The sequence below is a fragment of the Dendroctonus ponderosae genome, unplaced genomic scaffold, assembly GCF_020466585.1.
Source record: "Dendroctonus ponderosae isolate FM_Combo_2020 unplaced genomic scaffold, Dpon_F_20191213v2 Dpon_F_20191213_12, whole genome shotgun sequence".
NCBI lineage: Eukaryota > Metazoa > Arthropoda > Insecta > Coleoptera > Curculionidae > Dendroctonus > Dendroctonus ponderosae.
This window is the reverse complement of record NW_026017316.1, coordinates 2,605,883-2,624,744: the sequence shown is the minus strand read 5'-3', so window position 1 is coordinate 2,624,744 and position 18,862 is coordinate 2,605,883. Positions and strand designations below refer to the sequence as shown.

At 61.1% G+C, this 18,862-nt stretch overlaps 10 protein-coding genes across 15 annotated transcripts in view; 6 read left to right on the top strand and 4 right to left on the bottom strand.

The window, feature by feature from the left end:
• LOC109543485 (protein flightless-1) overlaps positions 1 to 2,086 on the top strand; it is a 5,077-nt gene extending 2,991 nt beyond the window's left edge. The window contains exons 12-16 of the mRNA XM_048663063.1: positions 5 to 171; positions 227 to 536; positions 587 to 1,114; positions 1,669 to 1,782; positions 1,835 to 2,086. Coding sequence (XP_048519020.1) covers positions 5 to 171; positions 227 to 536; positions 587 to 1,114; positions 1,669 to 1,782; positions 1,835 to 1,969 — 1,254 coding nt within the window. The 3' untranslated portion in view covers positions 1,970 to 2,086. The remainder of the gene's footprint in view (positions 1 to 4; positions 172 to 226; positions 537 to 586; positions 1,115 to 1,668; positions 1,783 to 1,834) is intronic.
• LOC109543487 (60S ribosomal protein L17) lies at positions 1,106 to 1,675 on the bottom strand. Its single transcript, XM_019913224.2, has 2 exons — positions 1,411 to 1,675; positions 1,106 to 1,357 (listed from the first exon to the last, which is right to left on the bottom strand). The coding sequence occupies exons 1-2, from the start codon at positions 1,630 to 1,632 to the stop codon at positions 1,133 to 1,135; spliced, it is 447 nt and encodes a 148-aa protein (XP_019768783.1). The 5' UTR covers positions 1,633 to 1,675; the 3' UTR covers positions 1,106 to 1,132.
• LOC109543489 (essential MCU regulator, mitochondrial) lies at positions 2,020 to 2,594 on the bottom strand. Its single transcript, XM_019913226.2, has 2 exons — positions 2,294 to 2,594; positions 2,020 to 2,245 (listed from the first exon to the last, which is right to left on the bottom strand). Exons 1-2 carry the CDS (start codon positions 2,414 to 2,416, stop codon positions 2,126 to 2,128), a joined length of 243 nt encoding a protein of 80 aa, XP_019768785.1. The 5' UTR covers positions 2,417 to 2,594; the 3' UTR covers positions 2,020 to 2,125.
• An 892-nt stretch (positions 2,595 to 3,486) lies between these two features.
• Positions 3,487 to 6,429, bottom strand: LOC109543486 (ubiquitin thioesterase trabid). 2 transcript variants are annotated; one of them, XM_048662999.1, is made up of 9 exons: positions 5,818 to 6,429; positions 5,608 to 5,761; positions 5,048 to 5,382; positions 4,794 to 4,996; positions 4,584 to 4,734; positions 4,414 to 4,527; positions 3,920 to 4,358; positions 3,709 to 3,862; positions 3,487 to 3,657 (listed from the first exon to the last, which is right to left on the bottom strand). In XM_048662999.1, the coding sequence occupies exons 1-8, from the start codon at positions 6,045 to 6,047 to the stop codon at positions 3,710 to 3,712; spliced, it is 1,779 nt and encodes a 592-aa protein (XP_048518956.1). In that variant the 5' UTR covers positions 6,048 to 6,429; the 3' UTR covers positions 3,487 to 3,657; position 3,709. The 2 variants fall into 2 exon arrangements, with proteins under 2 accessions (XP_048518956.1, XP_019768782.1); XM_019913223.2 differs by having other exon boundaries at positions 3,714 to 3,862.
• A 100-nt stretch (positions 6,430 to 6,529) lies between these two features.
• On the top strand, positions 6,530 to 7,195 carry LOC109543488 (programmed cell death protein 5). The gene is made up of 3 exons (XM_019913225.2): positions 6,530 to 6,710; positions 6,772 to 6,886; positions 6,944 to 7,195. The coding sequence occupies exons 1-3, from the start codon at positions 6,645 to 6,647 to the stop codon at positions 7,153 to 7,155; spliced, it is 393 nt and encodes a 130-aa protein (XP_019768784.1). The 5' UTR covers positions 6,530 to 6,644; the 3' UTR covers positions 7,156 to 7,195.
• A 76-nt stretch (positions 7,196 to 7,271) lies between these two features.
• Positions 7,272 to 18,862, top strand: part of LOC109543490 (TNF receptor-associated factor 4) — a 12,232-nt gene continuing 641 nt past the window's right edge. The window contains exons 1-4 of one of the 4 annotated variants that reach the window (XM_048663010.1): positions 7,272 to 7,955; positions 9,383 to 9,493; positions 9,553 to 9,714; positions 9,772 to 10,324. In XM_048663010.1, the coding sequence (XP_048518967.1) occupies positions 7,929 to 7,955; positions 9,383 to 9,493; positions 9,553 to 9,714; positions 9,772 to 10,324 (853 nt within the window). In that variant the 5' untranslated portion in view covers positions 7,272 to 7,928. The other 3 variants (XM_048663009.1, XM_048663007.1, XM_048663008.1) reach the window with 3 other exon arrangements.
• Positions 10,499 to 12,361, top strand: LOC109541692 (pescadillo homolog). The gene is made up of 3 exons (XM_019910613.2): positions 10,499 to 10,610; positions 10,672 to 11,680; positions 11,739 to 12,361. The coding sequence occupies exons 1-3, from the start codon at positions 10,587 to 10,589 to the stop codon at positions 12,308 to 12,310; spliced, it is 1,605 nt and encodes a 534-aa protein (XP_019766172.2). The 5' UTR covers positions 10,499 to 10,586; the 3' UTR covers positions 12,311 to 12,361.
• LOC125503106 (protein pelota-like) lies at positions 12,254 to 14,218 on the bottom strand. The gene is made up of 7 exons (XM_048663018.1): positions 14,033 to 14,218; positions 13,761 to 13,962; positions 13,450 to 13,693; positions 13,147 to 13,401; positions 12,683 to 13,098; positions 12,527 to 12,633; positions 12,254 to 12,466 (listed from the first exon to the last, which is right to left on the bottom strand). The coding sequence occupies exons 2-7, from the start codon at positions 13,796 to 13,798 to the stop codon at positions 12,375 to 12,377; spliced, it is 1,152 nt and encodes a 383-aa protein (XP_048518975.1). The 5' UTR covers positions 13,799 to 13,962; positions 14,033 to 14,218; the 3' UTR covers positions 12,254 to 12,374.
• Positions 14,340 to 16,998, top strand: LOC109541693 (nose resistant to fluoxetine protein 6). The gene is made up of 10 exons (XM_048662997.1): positions 14,340 to 14,600; positions 14,663 to 14,901; positions 14,953 to 15,164; positions 15,224 to 15,512; positions 15,566 to 15,898; positions 15,954 to 16,147; positions 16,198 to 16,355; positions 16,407 to 16,574; positions 16,631 to 16,773; positions 16,830 to 16,998. Exons 1-10 carry the CDS (start codon positions 14,387 to 14,389, stop codon positions 16,980 to 16,982), a joined length of 2,103 nt encoding a protein of 700 aa, XP_048518954.1. The 5' UTR covers positions 14,340 to 14,386; the 3' UTR covers positions 16,983 to 16,998.
• On the top strand, positions 17,117 to 18,301 carry LOC109541694. 2 transcript variants are annotated; one of them, XM_019910616.2, is made up of 4 exons: positions 17,117 to 17,272; positions 17,331 to 17,492; positions 17,550 to 17,893; positions 17,948 to 18,301. In XM_019910616.2, the coding sequence occupies exons 1-4, from the start codon at positions 17,119 to 17,121 to the stop codon at positions 18,287 to 18,289; spliced, it is 1,002 nt and encodes a 333-aa protein (XP_019766175.2). In that variant the 5' UTR covers positions 17,117 to 17,118; the 3' UTR covers positions 18,290 to 18,301. The 2 variants fall into 2 exon arrangements, with proteins under 2 accessions (XP_019766175.2, XP_048518980.1); XM_048663023.1 differs by having other exon boundaries at positions 17,331 to 17,893.

The following is an 18,862-nucleotide window of genomic DNA, read 5'->3' as shown; positions in this document are numbered from 1 at the left end:
CGAGGGCACCGAGCCGCAGGTGTTCAAGTGCAAGTTTGCCGGCTGGGACGAAGTGATTGCGGTCGACTTCACCCGCACGGCGGCCTCCGTGCAGAAGACTGGCGCCGACCTGACCAAGTGGGCGCAGACGCAGGAGACCAAGGCGGACCTCACCGCCCTGTTCACCCCCAGGTAGGCCCCCCCTTGACTTCGCCCTCTGGACCTGCGAGTTGACTGCGTCTTCCAGACAGCCGGCCACGGCGCTGGGCGAGGCGCAACAGCTGATGGACGAGTGGAACGAGGACTTGGACAGCATGGAGGCGGTGGTGCTGGAGGGGCGCAAGTTTGCGCGCCTGCCCGAGGAGGAGATCGGGCACTTCTACACGCAGGACTGCTACGTGTTCATCTGCCGCTACTGGGTGCCCCTGGACGACTCGGAGGCGCCCGCTGACGACATCCAAGTGGTGGTGTTCTTCTGGCAGGGCCGCGAGGCCTCCAACATGGGCTGGCTCACCTTCACCTTCACCCTGCAGAAGAAGTTCAAGGCGATTTTTGGGGTGAGTGCTGGCGCGCGCCCTCTGCACGCAGCTGATCGCGTCGCTTGCAGGACAAGCTCGAGGTGGTGCGCACGCACCAGCAGCAGGAGAACATCAAGTTCCTGGCGCACTTCCGGCGGAAGTTCATCATCCACCAGGGCAAGCGCAAGGCGCGCGACGCCAGCGCTGTGGAGTTTTACCACCTGCGGTCCAACGGCAGCGCCATCTACACCAGGCTGATCCAGATCGCGCCCGACGCCGCCCTGCTCAACTCCGCCTTCTGCTACCTGCTCAAGGTGCCGTTCGAGCAGGACGACAACCCGGACTCGGGCATCGTCTATGTGTGGATCGGCAGCCAGGCCGATCCGGACGAGGCGCGCCTCATCCAGGACATCGCCGAAGAGATGTTCAACAGCCCGTGGGTCACGCTGCAGGTGCTCGCCGAAGGCGAGGAGCCCGACAACTTCTTCTGGCTGGCGCTGAACGGGCGCAAGCCCTACGAGGCCGACGCCAGCTTCATGCAGTTCACGCGCCTGTTCCGCTGCTCCAACGAAAAGGGCTTCTTTGTGGTGTCGGAGAAATGCTCGGACTTTTGCCAGGTGCGTTTATTCATTGACTTACACTAGACTAGTGAGGACGAGTTGAATGTGGCTGGGGTGCGTCCGATAGGGGTTGATGCGCCCGTGGGCGCGGAAGGTATTGCGCGTCACGATGGGCGCGGCATTGGCCTGCACAAGCCCCACCTTCAGCTCGTCCGGGTCCCGCCCCAGGTGCTCGGCGTTGGCCAGCGCGCTGCGCAGCAGCCCCCGCAGGCACCGGGCCGCTTTCATGGGCCAGCGCCCCTTTGCAACAGGCACAGCTAATCGAGGACTGAGCGGAAAAGTGGGGGGCTTACCTGGACTGTGCGGAACTGCTTGGCCTGGCGGCAGCGCCCAACTCCGCCCTTGAAGCGCCGGAACGGCACGCACCGGCGTCGGGCCAGCACGTCCGCTAGGTAGGCCTGCGCCCGGTTGACGCTGAGGCCGCGCAGCGCCCCAGCCGCCTCCACCAAGTGCTTCAACTTCACACGCGCGTGGCGCAGCTGCGCCTTGACGCCCTCAGCTCGCTTGTACCCCATTTTGCGCTCACACGTCACTTGAACCGGATGTTTCAGGACGATCTGGCGGATGATGACATCATGATCCTTGACAACGGGCAGCAAGTGTTTCTGTGGCTGGGGTCGAAGTGCAGCGAGGTGGAGATCAAGTTGGCCTTCAAGTCGGCCCAGGTGAGTCTGGTTGGCTGCGCCGCCCACGGGGGCTCATGCCTTTTTGCTGCAGGTCTACATCCAGCACATGCGGGCGAAGCAGCCGGAGCGGCCGCGCGGCCTCTTCCTCACCGCCAAGAACAAGGAGTCGAAGCGCTTCACCAAGTGCTTCCACGGCTGGGGGCCGCACAAGCGCCCCCCCGAATAGGTACATCTATGACTTCATTTAACAGACACACACACACACGCGCGCGCGCGCTCTTTTTATATATATATTTATGTCTATGCACTAACTGCGACAAGAATAAACACAATAAATAAACTATTCAGCTAGTAGGGGGGTTGTTGTGCGGGTTGGGCCGGTTCAGTCGTCATCGTCGTCATCATCATCAGGCACGAACAGCTCGTTCTCCTCGAGGAAGTTGGCGATGTTCTTGCTGATCCCGGCCCCAATCAGCAGCCCCGGCACCACGGTGAACACCACCTGCAAACGCACCGATTGCAGCCCCAGCGCCACCAGTCGCGCATTTACCTTGAGCAGCCCGAACGGCGTGCGGTGGGGCTCCGCCATCACCTGCGGCGGCTTGCTGGACGCGTTCCGACCCCCTGCTAGCCCCACGCGCCTCATCAGGCCTCGCCAAAGCCCCCAAACCATCGCCACTGAATTGAGGTTAGGTCTGTCAATAGTGTCATAATATGTTGCACCAGTCTTCCTTAAAACTTATTCTGAGCTAGGGTTAGCTTTGGATTAAGGTTAACCCTAACTTCAGACAGCTTTGCACTAAGATGAAGTTTTACCTGGCAACATTGCTAACAGTGACAAATTGGCTTTTGCTGCCGCCTCTTCTTTCCAAAATAACCTCTATCTGAGGACTGAATGCGAGGTTGCCGTTACTGTTTACGTCTCAAATATAATTAATTCCTAATATATTATTAGAGAGGGAGTCTTTACAATGCTATTTTCCATTTGTTTTAGTAAGGAATCAAAAGTTATTTCAATTTAATAGTGAACATTAATTTAATAATAATCATCATCATCGCTATTTATCAATGAATCTAAAATAGGATCAGTTAAGTCCCTCCTAGTTTGATTCCCTTGCAACAATATATTGTTTCTGTTATATATGTCGCTTATCTCCATATATGTACTTTATCTTCTTGCATAAGATGTATGAAGCGTTCAACATCTTCGCGATCAGGTGGCTGATCCTCATTTTGCTCTCAACTCAATCATTTTATTATTAAGACCGTATCTATTTTTGGATAAAGGACTGGGAATCCTCTTTTCCAGATAGCAAATATCCGCTCAACTATATTTCTTATCCGTATATGCGACTCGTTGAATAATTGTTCTGCACGATTTGCAGGCCTAATAAATACGGCCTTATGTTGTAGCCTCCATCGACTATACACAGAAATTAACAGATATCGTTTAAATATACCAGAGGTGCATATAAATAGATAGAATAGACCTTCCTCTTCTATGAGGTTCGATATGAAAAGTGCGTGAAAAATGATTCTGTTTGAGGTTAGTCTTCAAATCTGACTTTAGGTTCCACTTAAGCGGCACTTCATTCATCTTCTTCTTAAATTATTTGCCTGTTACGGTAAGGCTAGGTGACAGTGGTGCACTGTCACTCTTATGATAAGGTTGACTGGTGCAAATGGATGGCGTCAAACGGCGCACACGTGGCAACGCTTCGCCGGAGGCGAGAAAAACGCGACTTAATTTCAACCAAATAATTTCTATAATAGCGTGTTAATTAATAGTGTTAACAATAAGGAATCGTCGAAGGCGTGCGTGGATCAAGGGCGGACTAGTCGCAGTCCGAGTCGCCCTCACTGGAGTAGTCCTGGATGGGGAGGGGGCGCGTGAACGGGGCGCTGGTCATCTGGCTGCGGACCAATGGGGGGCTTAGAGGGCCGGGCGGTGGGCGCGTCGGTTACCTTACATGAGGCGCCGGTAGTGGTTGAGCCACTCCTCGCACATTTGGGCGACCAGCAGCGGGCGCTTGTGCAGCGGCTGCTGCGCCACCAGGATGCCGCCCTCCGTCTCGGACACGTCGATCCACTGGCGCAGGATGGCGGGCTCGCGCCCCAACTGTAACCGCGGCGCAATTGAAGTAAAAACAACCCTTTTTGGGCCACCGGCACTCACCTCGGCCTCCAGCAGGAAGTGGATGGGGAGCGGCTTGCGGTCGCCGTCCACCAGCGGGAGCAGGGAGGCGCGTGGGCGCAGGCTGGCGGGCGGCTCGGCGGCCACCAGGGCGGAGAAGTGGCCGCGCGTGTACCCCAACGCGATCGGGCAGCGCGAGCAGAAGCTCTGGTCCCAGAGGAGCGGCAGGTAGACGCCCTCGAAGCGGGCGGGGCCGAGCGCCTCGCCCCTGAAGCTCTTCACCACCTTGACGCCGTAGACTAGAATGGGGCGGCGCAGGATGTGCGCCAACGCAAACACGTGCAGCTGCTCGAGACTGGAGCCTGGCTGGGCGGCGAGGGCGACCAGGCTGCTCCAGTCGCCCTCCCATTGGGCCTCGTCGAGCGAGTACTGCAGGAAGGAGGCGTGCGAGCTCTCGTACTCCTTCCAGCGCGGGTAGAATCTGCAAAAGGGCGGCCCCTAGAAGCGGTGCTGGCGAACGGGCGGCGCCTACCTACATGTGGCCGGCGTGGACCAGCGTCTCGGCCAGCGCCCTCCTCAGGGTGTTGTCGCGGTCGAACACGCCCCAAGTGGCCTGCATCACGCTGTCCAGCAAGCAGTCGCCCGCCGACCTGCAACAGAACGCGCGCTCATTGGCGGGCGCCGATAAGGGGGCGTGGCCACTCGCCTGTTCCACAGGGCGTGCAGGCGGCTGACGCCCGCCCCCACGGCCCAGTTGATGACGGCCGACACCCCGCCCTCCAGCTCCTCCTGCGCGTCCTTGTCGAGCAGCTCGGCCATCAGCTGGTCCTGCACGGTCAGCGGCAGCGCGTTGACGTCTGGCGGACAAACCACAAACTGTGCCACGCCCTGACGGCTGAGCGGAGGCGCCACTTACCGACCGGCAGCGTGAAGGTGGGGAACTCGGTGACGTAGTGGCAGGCGAAGCCGCCCTTGCGCTGGCGCAGCGTGGTGGCGAAGTGGCGGCGAATGTCGGCGGCCAGCTCGGGCGCCACGTAGCTCGGCACTCGCTTGATGGCGGAGCCGCCCGCGCCCTCGATCTGCGCCAGCAGCACCGCCAGCAGGTCCTCCCTCTGAAACCTGCAGAAACGCTCATCATTATTTTTGTGAAAAACGTCGCCGCCCACCCACTTGATGGCCAGATGGACTAGTGTTAGTCCGGCGTCGGAGCTCCGGTTCAGCAGGGCGCACTCGGCGGCCGTGAGGGGGCGCGCCGGGTCCCCGCCCGCCGCCAGGTAGGCTTCGACGGGGGCGGGGTCGCCCTCCACCACGCCCACACAGGCGTTCAGCCAGTCCCAGTCGGCGTTGCGGCGCGACTGGCGCAGCCGACGCTCCGCCTCCAGGTTGTTCTCGCGCAGCTCGGGGGCGTGGCCCGCTTGGTGGGCGTCGCTGCCGCTAGAGGCGGGCTGCGCGGTGCCGCACATGGCGCACTTGATTGCGCGCGGCCAGTTCTCGAAGGTGCACAGCTGCAGCATGCAAGCGATCACTCAACCTCAAAATCCCGTCGGATTGTCACCGGTGGCTCATCGCAGTAGCGCCTGTCATCGGTTCAACGACACTGACACAAACTAACCTAAAATTTGAACTAACTAACCTACGCGAAACTTGAAATTTTTAGGTTAGTGACGTTGAATCGATGACAGACGTTACTGCGATGAGCCACTCGGCGGATTGTCACGGGTGACGGTTACCTGACAGTTCCACTTGGCCTGCGCGCTGCGCCGACTGTTCTCCAGATTGGTGGGGCTGGAGTGGCGCGACAGGCTCTGCGCCACGTCGGACTTTTGCGCGATGCGCAGCGGCTGCAGGTGCTCGTGCAGGTTGTCGACTGACAGGCCCTGCGGGCTGCAGTGCCACAGTCAGTCACCGGGCGCTAGATGGCGCCGCCGCCACCAACTCACCTGAGCGAGCTGCAGTTGTCCAGCGAAGCGCCGGCATCTAGGCCGGGGCTCCGCTCGCCATGCAGCCGATAGATGTGCTCGAAGGGGCGCGGTCCGCTGCACATCGTGCACTTGATGGCCGACGGGAAGTTTTCGTAGGTGCAGTACTCGCAGGCCCACTTCCTGTCGATGTTGTCGCTCATGGCGACCGGTGGGGCACTGGACGGGTTGCTCGAGCCAATGTTTGTCATGAGAATATCATGATAGGCGCAGCCCCCGGTCGATCTGGGGGGGCCCCTAAGCCGCACCACTCGATACGCGGCACTGGCGACTGGAAACGGTCCAAATTGCCGCGAATGTTGGCCGAGACGCAGTTGCGGCCGCTGCCAAGCAATTACGTGGGCTGGCGGGCAACGGCGGAGGCAGAAAGTGGGGTTCGGGCACTCTCAGGGTCTCACCTTCGCAATTAAGGTCATGCAGCGCGGCTCGGAAACGATGCGGATCGCGCGCGCCACTGATCACCTGGAATTTTGGCGCGGTTCGCATAACCAGTCGGGCCCCTCTTGAGAATGGCGCTTCTCTGCCTTATTGTTGTCGTCAGTATGGCCCCATTTGACACTATGCGCGCACGGCCACTGACAGTGACAGTGACGGTTTTAACCTCATCACGGGCGTGACGTCACGCACGAGAAGAACCATCGTAATTCTGTCCAACTCCTTCCAGGCAAGCAGCTGGCAACTGCGCCCGATTGAAATCCATTGGCGCAGTGCGCAGACCATAACCTCCAGCAATAGTGATTAGTGACAGGTCGTAAAGGTGAAAATAGGCCCCATTTGCCGTTGGAACAATGGGGGATTCCGAGCTGGAAGAGTTGCGGAGGCGGCGCTTGGCCGAGATGCAGGCCAAATATCAGGTGAGGGTCGCTGCGGCGTCGGCCCATCGGGGCGCTCGATTGAGTGGGCGGCTGATTGCAGGGCGGGCAAACGGAGCCGGGGGCGCAGCGCGCCCAGGAGCAAAAAGCCAAGGAGCAGGAGGAGGTGAAGAACTCGATCCTGTCGCAGGTGCTGGACCAGAACGCCAGGGCTCGATGTAAGTGGGGGCATTGTATAGCATTCAGAGGGTGAGACTTGGGGCTTTGTGGCGCAGTGAACACGCTGATGCTGGGCAAGCCCGAAAAGGGCCAGATGGTGCAGGCGATGCTGCTGCGGATGGCGCAGTCCGGCCAGATTGGCGCCCGCATCGGCGAGAAGGAGCTGATCGGGCTGCTGGAGAACGTGAGCGCCCAAACGCGCAGCAAAACCACCGTCAAGTTCGATAGGAGACGGGCGGCCCTCGACTCGGACGATGATGATTTTTAGGCCGATATGGCATGAATAAATGCATTTTTTAGAAAATAAATTAAGTTAGTGAAAAACATCAACCCTGCCACGGTTTTCGGTCGCGTTCCACTCATAGATTAACCCATAGATAAAGACGAGGATTATGGATTAACCTTAGATTAACTAAGTTAACCACTTATGGGTGCTGTGGTCCACGTAACGAGTGCCGCGTGGCGCCCTCTCGTGGTCAGAGCTCCAGTTTCGGTTTGTAGCCTAGGCAACACGACCCAGAGCACGAGTGGGGATCACCGAGTGATGGGTGCAGGTGCTGGACGGGATGGCGGATGCGCGCCAGGCCAAATGTGGATGTTATCGAGGGTGCGGCGTCTAGTCGACACCCTTTTTTTTTAGGAGCGGTTTTATTTCTATATACAGTGGGTTATTTCAGGATTTAATCTGTGGCTCTTTATCGTCTGTAGCGCCTCTGGCGACTACGAAATCAGTCGTTCTCGGTTAGGTTTTCATTTCACTCAGCAACACGTTAGGCCTTGCGGCTACATCATCTCCTCTCGCTCGCACACATCAATTTGCCCCACAGCACAATGTTGCCGGCGCTCACCGAACCGCAAACAAACAAACTCGCCCGAAATTCCTGAGAGTCGTCGAACGACCGGAAGCACGGCTGGCAGGCGGCGCGTTTTGCGCCCGCCGGCCATCATCAACCGCGACGATTTCCCCTGCTGCCGCCACTTCCGGCCGGGGCTGGCAAAAGCCCCGCGGGCACCAGTCCAGTGAGTGCCGCACTGTGCTTGATGTCGGACCATGCGGAGACCAGTCAGGTAGGCGGGGAAATTGGGCACAAGCCGACAACCGGGCGATGGTGGGCGAGTTGCGCGCAAACACCCTCCCGAAGCCGCACTCGGGTGCCTTCGGCCGTTTGGGCCATCCCCACCACCACCCGGCCGGAAGTGCGCGGTCGACCGACTCCGCACGTGTTTGGGGGGCGCAATCTCCTAATCATGCTGGCTGAGGTGCGCCACTGGCCCCCTTCCCCGGCAGCTGTTGACTCGGCCGCGGAATTTGCATGTATGCGGGCACCGTGAGAACCGGCCAGTGGCGCACCGCGCATTCTTCCGCTCGAAACCCGTCCACAGCGACACCCATTGGAGGGGGCGCCGCCGCTGGCCGCTGCTTCCATTCCTCTAACGGACGGCCTTGCGGAACCCGTTCCAATGACCTTTGGAGGCTCCGCACCGGCCAGCTGCGCGCTAATTGATTAACGGCTTTAGCCCGCCTATGAAATGAGCATCCGGGACCCGTCAATCACTGTCAACGCCACTGTCACCAGGTCGCTGACCGAGTGACAGTTGTGTCACTGAGTGGCAGCTGTGTCAATGTCAAAACCGGGACAAAGGAAGAGGCCAATCGAGCAGCTGATGCGAAGAAAAGGAGGCCGGGTGTGCGTCGACGTGTCGGAACCTGCAGCAACCCGTTGGTTCATGCGGCGAACAGCTGGCGATCAATGGGTACCACCTGGGCGCGGGACGAGAGGCGGCAGGGGCGCGGGGCCGCGAAAGGCCACCCGAAAGGCCGTTCGGGTGCCGAGCGTCGTCAGTACGGTTGCGAACGGCGCAACGGGCGGAAGTGCGCATAGTGAGCGGGCGACAGTGGCGTGCTGACAGTTTTCCATTGGTTCATTCGGGCCGACAATGGTGCGCAGTTTGGCGCAGTGGACGAAAACGCTCAGTTTCCCGGCCCGCATTTCGCCCCACAAATCGAAGGAGGCTGCGGCTGTCAGCCCCCTGATCACGCCCAAGCCCAGCAATCAGTCGCTCAGCGTCCAGTCGAGCGACACGATGATGAACAGCAATTGCGCATCGCTGACCGAAGTCAGTCACGTAAGTTGAGCACCCAGCACGTCATTGTACGTGCCTACGGCCGGGAAAATCCCCAAGCCAGTGGCGTCGCGTGCCAGTTTTGCTTGATATTTGACACAGCTGCCAATTTGTGCCTTTTGGCGTTGACAGTGACATGTTTGTTTTGACGGCGGATGATTGACATTGACATCGGACAGCAACTGTCTAGCGCCAGCGACAGAACGCACGCCATTGATGTGCGCCCGCATCGTTCACCGACTAACTGGACCTGCTCAAGTGGCCGACAGATGGCCGCCCAGGCCCAATTAGCGGTTGCGATGCGGCCATTAAGCGAATCAACGACAGCGGCGACTTCCTACTTTACCCACATCCGGTCTGTTTCATTGCAGATCTACGCGTCGGAGGACCCCGATTCGGAGAAGGCGATCATGAGCTCAGTGGTGTACTGCATCCATCACAAGGACGGCTGCAAGTGGTCGGACGAGTTGCGCAAGCTCAAGGTAAGCCCCGCCCGCCCCAAGCGGGCACCACGCCCCCTACACAGTGTTGCCGCTTGCAGGGCCACCTGAACACGTGCAAGCACGACGCGCTGCCGTGCACCAGCAAGTGCGGCGCGCAGATCCCGCGCGTCCTCATGGAGGACCACCTGAAGTACACGTGCCCGCAGCGGCGCACGCGCTGCGAGTTCTGCGCCAAGGAGTTCAGCGGCCACGGCCTGGAGGTGCGCCCCGCGCCACTAACCTCAAAAAACGCACTAATTCCACCGATTTGGTTCCAGAGTCACGCAGGCCATTGCGGCGCCGAGCCGCTGTACTGCGAAAACAAGTGCGGCGTCAAAATGCCGCGCCGCCTACTCAGCCAGCACAAGGCCGGCGACTGCGCCAAGCGGCTGCTGCCGTGCCGCTGCTGCGGCAAGGAGTTCGTGGCCGACACGTTGGCCGCGCACCACGTCAAGTGCGGCCGCATGCCAGTGCCGTGCCCCAACCGATGCGACGCCACTGCGCTGGCGCGCGAGGAGCTGGACGCGCATCTGAAGGACGCGTGCGCTGTCTCCGTGCACGGCTGCTCCTTCAAGGACGCGGGTTGCCGCTTCAAAGGGGCGCGCCCCGCCATGGAGCGCCATCTAGCCGACGCCGGCCAACAACACCTGCAGATGATGTGCGGCCTGGTTGCCAAGCAGCAGCAACAGATCGCGTCGCTCAAGGGGGCGCTGGCGCGCCTCTCGCTCAACTGTTCCGGCACGCTCATCTGGAAAGTGAGCGATTTCGGGGCGAAAATCGCCGAGGCGAAGGGCAAGGAGGGCATGGAACTGGTCTCGCCCCCCTTCTACACCAGCCAGTACGGCTATCGGCTTTCCCCAAAAAACCGGTTGCCAACGAATAATGGCTGACGATAAATAATCTTAACCAGATTTAAAAAACACGAAAGTAGGCCCGAGCAACTTCACGCTTATCGTCGCCATTTTGGATGATGATGTGACAGCCCGGTGCGATGGGTTGAAGAAGAATAGGAGAAGATCTGTCATCCGCGCAACAACTAACCCCACTTCAATCGCATGCTGTTGTTGGTGTTGGCTGCAAACAGCGAAACACAATGGTGGCGCAACGCAAAAAGAAGGTAAGTCCTGCCTGGGCCGGCTGCTGGTCGGGCCGCTAATCCGGCGCTGTTTGCCCCACAGTACGCGACCGGCGAGGGGGCGCAGTTCATGACGCGCAAGGCGGCGCTCAAGAAGCTGCAGCTGTCGCTGAACGACTTCCGGCGCCTGTGCATCCTCAAGGGCATCTACCCGCGCGAGCCCCGCAACCGCAAGCGCGCCCAAAAGGGGCACAGCGGCATCAAGACGCTCTACCACGTGAAAGATGTGCAGTTCCTGCTGCACGAGCCGATCATCTGGACGCTGCGCGACTACAAGATCTTCAACAAGAAGGTGGGGCGCGCGCGAGCCATCAAGGACTTCGAGAGGCTTCGCCAGCACCTCAACAGCCACCCGACGCTGAAGCTCGACCACATCGTGAAGGAGCGCTACCCGACGTTCGCGGACGCGCTGCGCGACTTGGACGACTGTCTGACGCTCTGCTTCCTGTTCAGCACGTTCCCGTCGCTGGCGCACGTGCCCCGCGACCAGTCCGCCCTCTGCAGGCGCCTCACCATGGAGTTCCTGCACGCCGTCATCGAGGCGCGCGCCCTCCGCAAGGTCTTCATCTCGATCAAGGGCTACTACTACCAGGCGCAGCTCAGGGGCGAAACGGTCACCTGGATCGTGCCCCACCACTTCGCCTTCGAGCCCCAGCAGAAGGCCGAGGTGGACTTCAAGATCATGTCCACCTTCGTGGAGTTCTACAACGTGCTGCTCGGCTTCACCAACTTCCGGCTGTACCACGAGCTGGGCCTGCAGTACCCGCCGCGCTTCACGCGGGCGCAGACCGAGAGCGAGCGCGCGCTGGTGGACGAGGAGGCCTTCGTGGCGGAGCGGGTCTGCGCCCTCAGCCTGCCCATGCTGGGCGCCCGCGCCCCCCTGGACGAGGACCCCGACGCCGGCCTGGAGGACGCCGAGCGGCTGCAGCGCCTCCAGAACCTCTTCAGGGGCCTCAAGTTCTTCATCAACCGCGAGGTGCCGCGCGAGCCCTTCGTGTTCGTGGTGCGCAGCTTCGGGGGCGAGGTCTCCTGGGACAGCGCCCTGTTCGTCGGTAAGTACCGCGGGGCACTGCCCCAATGGGGCCCCAATCACCCAACCACCGCTTTCAGGGGCGACGTTCGACGAGAGCGACGAGTCCATCACGCACCAGATCGTCGACCGGCCCTCAATCGACAAAAAGTACATCTCCCGCTACTACGTCCAGCCCCAGTGGGTCTTCGACAGCGTCAACAAGGGCGAGCTGCTCCCCGTCCACCAGTACTTCATGGGCGAGGTGCTGCCGCCCCATCTGTCGCCGTTCATCGACGCGGCGCGCGACCAGCAGTACGTGCCGCCCGAGGAGCGCCGCCTCTACGACCCGGAGGCGCTGGAGGCGCAGCACCAGAAGGACCAGGCGGCCATCGCGCAGGGCCTGCCGGAGGCGGCGCCCGCCGACGAGGCGCCCGCCCCCAGCGGGAAGCTGTCGGTGAGCGTGGGCGAGGTGCACAAGGAGGTGCCGTGGGAGGCGAGCAGACAGGAGCGCCAGGAGTACCGGCTCAGGGAGAAGATGGTGAAGAAGAAGCACAAGAAACTGTACAAGAGCATGATGGAGGGCAAGACCAAGCGGGCCAAGGAGATCTGGCTGTTGCGCAAGAAAAGGCGCCTGCACGACCAGCAGCAGCAGCAGCCGCAGCAGGACTGACCCACTTTTATTGTTTTACACTTTACACGCCAATAAATTAACTAGTTAGTACCAACCTCTCTGGCTACTCCTGCTCCGCCTCGTCCTCCTCCTCCTCCTCCAGCTCGGGCATGGGGAAGCGCAGAATGGCGGCGATGCCCGTCAGCTGCTCCAGCTCTAAAAGCAAGCGAGAGGGAGTTAGGGGGCCGCCCGGCGCCGAACAGAGACAGCACTTACGCTCGCCCGACAGATGCATGCTGGAGAACATGCGCACCTCCCCGCCAGCCTCGCGCACCGCATCCACCAACGCCACGTACTCCTTGCGCTGCTTGACGTCGTCGCACCTGCGCAAACGGCGTTAAAACCCCATCACTACCCCCACTCTGGACGCACCTGAACAGCCTGTCGGAGATCAGCAGGCTCTCGATGGCCTGCGCCTCGTTGGCGCGCTGCACGTGCCCCTTCCCGTAGAAGGCCTTGGCCGGCTCCGCCTGCAGCACGGCGTAGAACTGCTGCAGCGCCTTCACCTCGCTGGCCGCCTTGGTGTCGGAGATTTTGCTCATCACGGCTGCGTCCTGCAGCACCTCCTTCAGCGAGTGCTTGAAGCCGGAGGAGGCGTGCACCAGCATGAACTTCGTCTTGTTGTCCAGCAGCAGTTTGTTGTCGGTCTTGACGGCCGCCTGCAGCATGTAGTCGAAGAACTGGTCGCGCACGAAGCCGGGCGACGCCACCAGCACACACTTGACCACATCGAAGTTGACGTGGCGCAGAATCGCCTGCATCACCTGCTCGTAGAACTTGGCCAGGCCCTGCAAAGGCGACGGTTAGACGGAAAGGGGCGGGGCTTTGGCGCTGACCTTTTCGTGCTGCTGCACCAGCCCCTTGCGCTTGCGCGGGATGGTGACGTCGATCTTGGCCCTGATGAGGGTCATGCTCGAGGTGATGAGACACACATGGGCCAGCCCCTCTTGCATGATGACGGCGGCCACGTCCGCCGACTTGGTGGGGTCGCAGGCCTGCTCGATGCGCTCCAGCGCTATGGAGTCCCACTCCACCTTGCGCAGGCTGAACTTGCGGTTCAGCTCCAGGTCGAGCGTGTGGTAGGCGCCCATCTGCAACTGCAGGGTCAGTTTCAGCGGCTCGTCCACCCTCATACGCACCTTGACATGCTGGTTCTCCTCGATGTTGCGCCCCTTGAGCCGCAGCATGCAGGCCTGCGTGTCAAAGTCGATGGTCTCCACTGTGATGGTGAGCGTCGTGCGGACTCTGCTGGACGTGGACGATCCGGTGGCCGACTCGATTTGCACTTTGCGGATCGTGGAGCTTTTCACCGAATCGCCCTCGGCGATCAGGTTGTAGGCGTGCCACATGTCCTCGGGCTCCTCCGGCACCAGGGTGACTGCCCTGGAAACGACAGCTGTCACTCAAGGGGGGCCCCCTTGGATCTAACCTACAAGTGGCCGCCACTCACCCCTGGCCCTTGTCGATGTCTCGATGGACGAGCTTCATTTGCGTAGCTGCGCCCCGCTGGGGCCCCACTTGGCGAACGGCGAAATTGGCAATATTTTCCCAAACATTACACGGAAATTTCACACACGTCAGTCAAATTGCTACAGGACTGTCATTTTTTGAGGGCGGCTGTGGCAACGCCGCTCTTGCAACGCCCAGTTGTTCTGTTCAAAAAAAATAAATAAAAATAATGCAACTCCCCATTAAAAAACCAGTCAAAACACATTTTCATACCTGGAAAATTTTGGCAGATTTTTGCTAAAAAAATCCCCTGGATCCAGCTGCACGCTCGAACAGGGGCTAGGGCGTGCGTCGGTGACGTCAGCATCGCGGTCCTTACCGTGTGCAGCCAGCGTCGCTAATGAGCAAATTACTGCCGATTGTTGCATAACATTGTTATAAACAATCGTTGAAAAAAGCCCAATTACACGCCCTGCCCATTGAAATTGCAGTGATTCGTCGGGTTTTTTTCCCGCTGCAAATGAATAAATAAATAAATAAAATTATCGATAAATAGCCCTGACACTGACTTTCGCTTGCGCCCGTATAAAAGCCCTGCAGGAAACGGGCCGGCTGCAGTCGCTGACCATGATCCGGGTCGCCTTCGCGCTGATAATGGCCGCCCTTTGGGGGGGCTGCGCCCCGCAGCGCAGCCCCTTCGGCGGGCTTTCGGACGTCTTCGACGAGCGCCGCTTGCTGGAGATTTACATCCCCACGGTGAACAGCGCGGACGAAACGTGCCGCAACGACAGTCGGTTCTACGCGCACGAGCTGACGCAGTTCCGCATTTGGGCCACGGAAAGTGAGCAAGCCACGCCCCCTGTTTCACTCGTGCCCCGCCCACTTAACCCCACTTTTACGCAGTGTTTGACGCTTCGGGCAAGATGCCCAGCGGCTTCCTCTACGGGTCGTCGCACGACTTGGGCAACTTTGACGAATGCATGGAGATCCGGGTGCCACGCCCAGTGCCGCTGCGCGGCCAATACTGTCTGGCGCAGTTCACGGTGGCGCCACCAGCCGGCACCAGTCTGGAGCACGCCAGCAGCTACTACGAATCGGACTATTTGCGCGCGTCCAACGACTCCATGTGGGCCAAACTGGCGGTAAGCCGTGACAGGTGTCAGAGGCCGGCCAACTAACCTCAATCTCGGCAGGTGTACGCGCAAGACAAAACCAAAGGCAGCCGAAACGAGCTGTATTTTGCGTTTTGCCTGCCGTCGTCCTGCGATTATCGCGAGCTGCGCAGCGTGCTCACGCACAACGCCGCCATCTTGAACAACCGCAGTGACTTCCAGGTGACAGTCGACGTGGGCAGCTGCCAAGCGGCCACGCCCACCCGCTACACTGCCGGCGACGTGGCCTTCATGTGAGTCCCCCATCAAGCTGACAGCAACTTGACATCGTCCATTGTCATCGCTTTGACAGCGTCTTCCTGGGCGCCTCACTGGCAACAGTGCTGCTCGCTAGTGGCTACGAGATGGCGCTGACGCGCGACTCCAACCGCCATTGGCGCCTGATGGGCAAGCGCCACGAGCTGGCGCTGTGCTTCTCGCTGCCGAGCAACGTGCGCAAACTGACGGCGCAGGGGCGCAACCTGGACGGGCTGGACTGCTTGGCAGGCATGCGCGTCTACTCGATGCTGCTGATTGTGCTGCTGCACCGCATCATGTTCGAGTTCGGCTCGCCAATGGTCAACCCCAAGGACGTGGAAAAGGTGGGGCCAACCTCACACGCGCCACGCCCGATTAAACCGCAAAAACTCCCCAGCTGTACACGCAGTTCGAGACCACGCTGCTGCTGAACGGCCCCATTCTAGTCGAAACGTTCTTCACCCTGTCGGGCTTTCTGGCCACCTACTTGATGCTGGGCGAGCTGCAGCGCAAGAAGGGGCGTGTCCAGATGGGCGCGGTCTATCTGCATCGCGTCGTGCGCATGACCCCCACCTACGCCGTGGTGCTGGCCTTCTACTGCACCCTGTTGGTCAAGCTGGGCAGCGGCCCGTTCTGGCAACAGCGCGTCGGCTTGGAACAGCAACGCTGCCTGGCCAGCTGGTGGGCCAATCTACTCTACATCAACAACTACGTCAACACTGACCAAATTGTAGGTTACGCGCGGGGATGACCCGCATTTTCTGTCACTGTCAACTGTCTTTCAGTGCATGTTCCAAAGCTGGTACATCACGTGCGACATGAACTTCTTCCTGTTCACGCCCCTGCTGGCGTGGCTGCTGTGGAAGCGCCCCAAGGTGGGCGTGGCAGTGGTGGGCGTGCTCATCCTCGCCTCCATGCTGGTGGTGTTCGCCATCGTCTACGTCAACAAGATGGACGCCATGTTTATGCTGTATATCAAGTGAGGGATTGTTGTGTGGGGGGAAAACTGGCCGTTTAACTGTTGCGCAGGGTTCTAAAGGATCCGGTGGCGCACGACACCTTCAAGACCCTGTACATTCCGGGGCACATGCGCGGCAGCTCCTATCTAGTGGGCGTGCTGACCGGCTACATCAAGCACGCCATGAAGGAGGGCAGCGCCAAACTGCCGAAGGCGGCGGTGCGCATCGGCAAGTGGCAGGTAGGCGGGGCTTGGGCGTTGTTGTAATGCGCAGTTGCAGGTTGGGCGCTCTGCGCCCCCATCATGGTGGCCTCCTTATACACCGGCTTTGTGTTCTATTTGCTCGAGGTGCCGCCCCTGCTGGCCGCCCTCTACGCCGCCCTCTACCACTTTGCCTGGAGCGTCTGCGTTGCGTGGATGGTGCTGGCCATCAGCTCTGGGCGTGGCCGTAAGTCACTTGGCGTTGCAGCGGGCATTTTCACTGGGCGTGTCTGGTGCTTGCAGCGTGGGTGGAGCCGATGCTGCGCTGGCGCCCGCTGGTGGTGCTGGCGCGACTCACCTACTGCGTCTACATCTCGCATGGCGCCATCCAGATGTACACGGCGGCAACCATCCGAACACCGATCTACGCCAGTGTCTTCAATGTGGTAAGTGTGGGCGGGTGATTGAGTGGTTGCCTAAATTGGCGGGGGTCGTTTGACAGGAGTACCAAACGGCCGCCGATCTGCTGCTCGCCTACGCGCTCGCCCTGGCGCTCACGCTGATGTACGAGTCGCCTGTCATAGCGCTGGAGAAGGTGCTGCTGAGCCCCGCGCAGGGCGCGGCCGCCCAGGGCAGCCTGGAGATGGCCGCCTGACCCCGTAGGCGCCCCCCCCGTAGCTTAGCTGAGTAGTAGTGTTCTAGTCTAGTGTCTAATCAGTGACGTGCCCACCCACTTGAACCCCGAGTTTATCGCTTGAATTGCGCCGCTTCCAATCAGTGCAGTGAGTGCGATGAGCGCCGGCCAGTGCAGTGCTTCGGGTGCTCTGGACGTCGCGTGGTGCGCCCTCCTGGTCACGCCCCTGGTGGTGGCCGGCTGGCGCGGCACTTGGGAGCTGCTGGACGTCCACGCCGCCCACTTCCCGCCGTGGGAGAGCTGCGTGATCGGTTGCTAGGGGCGTGGCCTGGCAACAGCCACCGTCGCTAACCACTGCCCCTGTTGCAGGTACGCTGATCCATGTGGTGGCCGGCGGCGCGCAGGAGGCGTTCCACGCGCTGGCGATGGAGGGGGGCGAGCAGCGCACGCCCCTCGGCCGACTGCTGCTGTTCCTGGCCATGCGCAGCTACACCCTGGTGCTGCATCTGGCCACCAATGTGCAGTGGCGCGGTGAGTCTGCGCAGCGCAAGCCCGGCCTGACTGTTGCCGCTCTTCGCCCCTTGACAGGTGTGTGGATGCTGCTGGACCAGCACTTGGGCGTGGTGGAGGAGGGCAGGGTGCGCGTGGCGCACGCGGGCGTGGCCCTGGGGCTGTTCGCCGCCTGCTTGGGCCTGCTGGGCGGCATGCGCTGCTTGCGCAACCTGAACTCGCCGCCCTTTGGGCTGTGCGCGGACGAGGGCGACCCGATGTTCCGCTTCCCGAACATGTTCCGCACCGCCATGGCGGACGGCGCCGCCCGCTACGCGGCCGACGTCGTCTTCTCAGTGGGCGTGGTCGGCAACTTGGGCGTGGTCGGCTGGCGCGGCCTGTGGCTGCTCGCCGAACTGCTGCTGTCGCCCTGCGCCAGCCTGGTGCGCCCGGCCACACAGTGAGGCTGGACTAAGACTAACGGTGACAAGTTGCAGGTGTTGGGCTACGCGCTGGTCGCCGCGCTGTTCCTGCTGCAGCCAACCATGCAGGCGGTGTGCGACGCGCCCGCCGGCCTGCGCCGCCTCCTGGCCGCCGACGCCTACATGCTGGCGGCGGTGTGGGCGGCTGTCAACGTGTGGCGCGGCCTCTGGACGCTGCTGGACCGCCACTTCCTGCCGGGCAGCGGGCCGCTGGGCCTCTGGCTGTGCCAGGGGGGCGCGCTGGCGCTGCTGATGGCGCTGCGCTGCTCCAACTCGCTGCTGGTGCGCGGCGTGTGGCGCGACGGCGAAGAAGCGGGCGGCAGCTGCGTCGCCTTCAGCGTGACCCTCAATAAATAAATGCACCATTAACCGAGCTGGCCTTGCCTGCGCCCCACCGCTCAGTACCCCGAGCGTCTCCTGCGGCAATGCGCCCAGTCCCCGCTCGTCCACTATGCGCGGCAGCAGCGCCGCTCCTCGCAAAGGGCGACCGGCGACGCGCGACGCGCTCCTCACCGCCCTCGACTTGCTCTTCTCCGCGCTGGTGGTCTGCCCCTGCGTGGTCGCCTACTGGCGCAGCGTCTGGACGCTGATGGACCTCTACGTGGCGCCCGCCCGCCCAGTGCTCAGCGCCGCCCTCTCCTGCGGCCTCGGCCTCGTCGGCCACGTGCTCTTCATCGGCGCCCAGCGCGCCCTGGCGGACCGCTTCACCCCGGGCGGCGGCCGCCTGCGCTTCTACGCGGTCAGCCGCCTCTACACGGTGTGCTACGCGTTTGTGTGCGTCAACGGGTGGCGCGGCCCTTGGGACTTGTTGACGGTGCAGACGCAGCGCGACGCCGGCAGCTTGATGGTCACGTCCGCTGTGGGGCTGGTGGCGCTGGTCGCTATGAGGGCGCTGCGCAACGTCGCCTCGCCGCCCTGCGTCATCGTCAA

What these genes read in the sequence shown, in the direction of transcription:
- LOC109543487 (XM_019913224.2), bottom strand. Translation starts at nt 1,632, where the DNA reads ATGGGGTACAAGCGAGCTGAGGGCGTCAAGGCGCAGCTGCGCCACGCG. An exon ending in AGCAGTTCCGCACAGTCCAG is followed by an intron (nt 1,358 to 1,410) that starts GTAAGCCCCCCA and finishes CCTGTTGCAAAG; the next exon opens with GGGCGCTGGCCCATGAAAGC.
- LOC109543489 (XM_019913226.2), bottom strand. Translation starts at nt 2,416, where the DNA reads ATGGTTTGGGGGCTTTGGCGAGGCCTGATGAGGCGCGTGGGGCTAGCA. An exon ending in CGCCGTTCGGGCTGCTCAAG is followed by an intron (nt 2,246 to 2,293) that starts GTAAATGCGCGA and finishes GTGCGTTTGCAG; the next exon opens with GTGGTGTTCACCGTGGTGCC.
- LOC109543486 (XM_019913223.2), bottom strand. Translation starts at nt 6,047, where the DNA reads ATGACAAACATTGGCTCGAGCAACCCGTCCAGTGCCCCACCGGTCGCC. An exon ending in CTAGTCCATCTGGCCATCAA is followed by an intron (nt 4,997 to 5,047) that starts GTGGGTGGGCGG and finishes GCGTTTCTGCAG; the next exon opens with GTTTCAGAGGGAGGACCTGC. An exon ending in ACTTCCTGCTGGAGGCCGAG is followed by an intron (nt 3,863 to 3,919) that starts GTGAGTGCCGGT and finishes CCGCGGTTACAG; the next exon opens with TTGGGGCGCGAGCCCGCCAT.
- LOC109543488 (XM_019913225.2), top strand. Translation starts at nt 6,645, where the DNA reads ATGGGGGATTCCGAGCTGGAAGAGTTGCGGAGGCGGCGCTTGGCCGAG. An exon ending in AGATGCAGGCCAAATATCAG is followed by an intron (nt 6,711 to 6,771) that starts GTGAGGGTCGCT and finishes GGCTGATTGCAG; the next exon opens with GGCGGGCAAACGGAGCCGGG. An exon ending in CCAGAACGCCAGGGCTCGAT is followed by an intron (nt 6,887 to 6,943) that starts GTAAGTGGGGGC and finishes TTTGTGGCGCAG; the next exon opens with TGAACACGCTGATGCTGGGC.
- LOC109541692 (XM_019910613.2), top strand. Translation starts at nt 10,587, where the DNA reads ATGGTGGCGCAACGCAAAAAGAAG. An exon ending in TGGCGCAACGCAAAAAGAAG is followed by an intron (nt 10,611 to 10,671) that starts GTAAGTCCTGCC and finishes TTTGCCCCACAG; the next exon opens with TACGCGACCGGCGAGGGGGC. An exon ending in GGACAGCGCCCTGTTCGTCG is followed by an intron (nt 11,681 to 11,738) that starts GTAAGTACCGCG and finishes CACCGCTTTCAG; the next exon opens with GGGCGACGTTCGACGAGAGC.
- LOC125503106 (XM_048663018.1), bottom strand. Translation starts at nt 13,798, where the DNA reads ATGAAGCTCGTCCATCGAGACATCGACAAGGGCCAGGG. An exon ending in GACATCGACAAGGGCCAGGG is followed by an intron (nt 13,694 to 13,760) that starts GTGAGTGGCGGC and finishes TGTCGTTTCCAG; the next exon opens with GGCAGTCACCCTGGTGCCGG. An exon ending in TGGTGCAGCAGCACGAAAAG is followed by an intron (nt 13,099 to 13,146) that starts GTCAGCGCCAAA and finishes TCGCCTTTGCAG; the next exon opens with GGCCTGGCCAAGTTCTACGA.
- LOC109541693 (XM_048662997.1), top strand. Translation starts at nt 14,387, where the DNA reads ATGATCCGGGTCGCCTTCGCGCTGATAATGGCCGCCCTTTGGGGGGGC. An exon ending in CCATGTGGGCCAAACTGGCG is followed by an intron (nt 14,902 to 14,952) that starts GTAAGCCGTGAC and finishes CAATCTCGGCAG; the next exon opens with GTGTACGCGCAAGACAAAAC. An exon ending in ACGCCAGTGTCTTCAATGTG is followed by an intron (nt 16,774 to 16,829) that starts GTAAGTGTGGGC and finishes GTCGTTTGACAG; the next exon opens with GAGTACCAAACGGCCGCCGA.
- LOC109541694 (XM_048663023.1), top strand. Translation starts at nt 17,119, where the DNA reads ATGAGCGCCGGCCAGTGCAGTGCTTCGGGTGCTCTGGACGTCGCGTGG. An exon ending in GTGGGAGAGCTGCGTGATCG is followed by an intron (nt 17,273 to 17,330) that starts GTTGCTAGGGGC and finishes CCCCTGTTGCAG; the next exon opens with GTACGCTGATCCATGTGGTG. An exon ending in TGTCGCCCTGCGCCAGCCTG is followed by an intron (nt 17,894 to 17,947) that starts GTGCGCCCGGCC and finishes GACAAGTTGCAG; the next exon opens with GTGTTGGGCTACGCGCTGGT.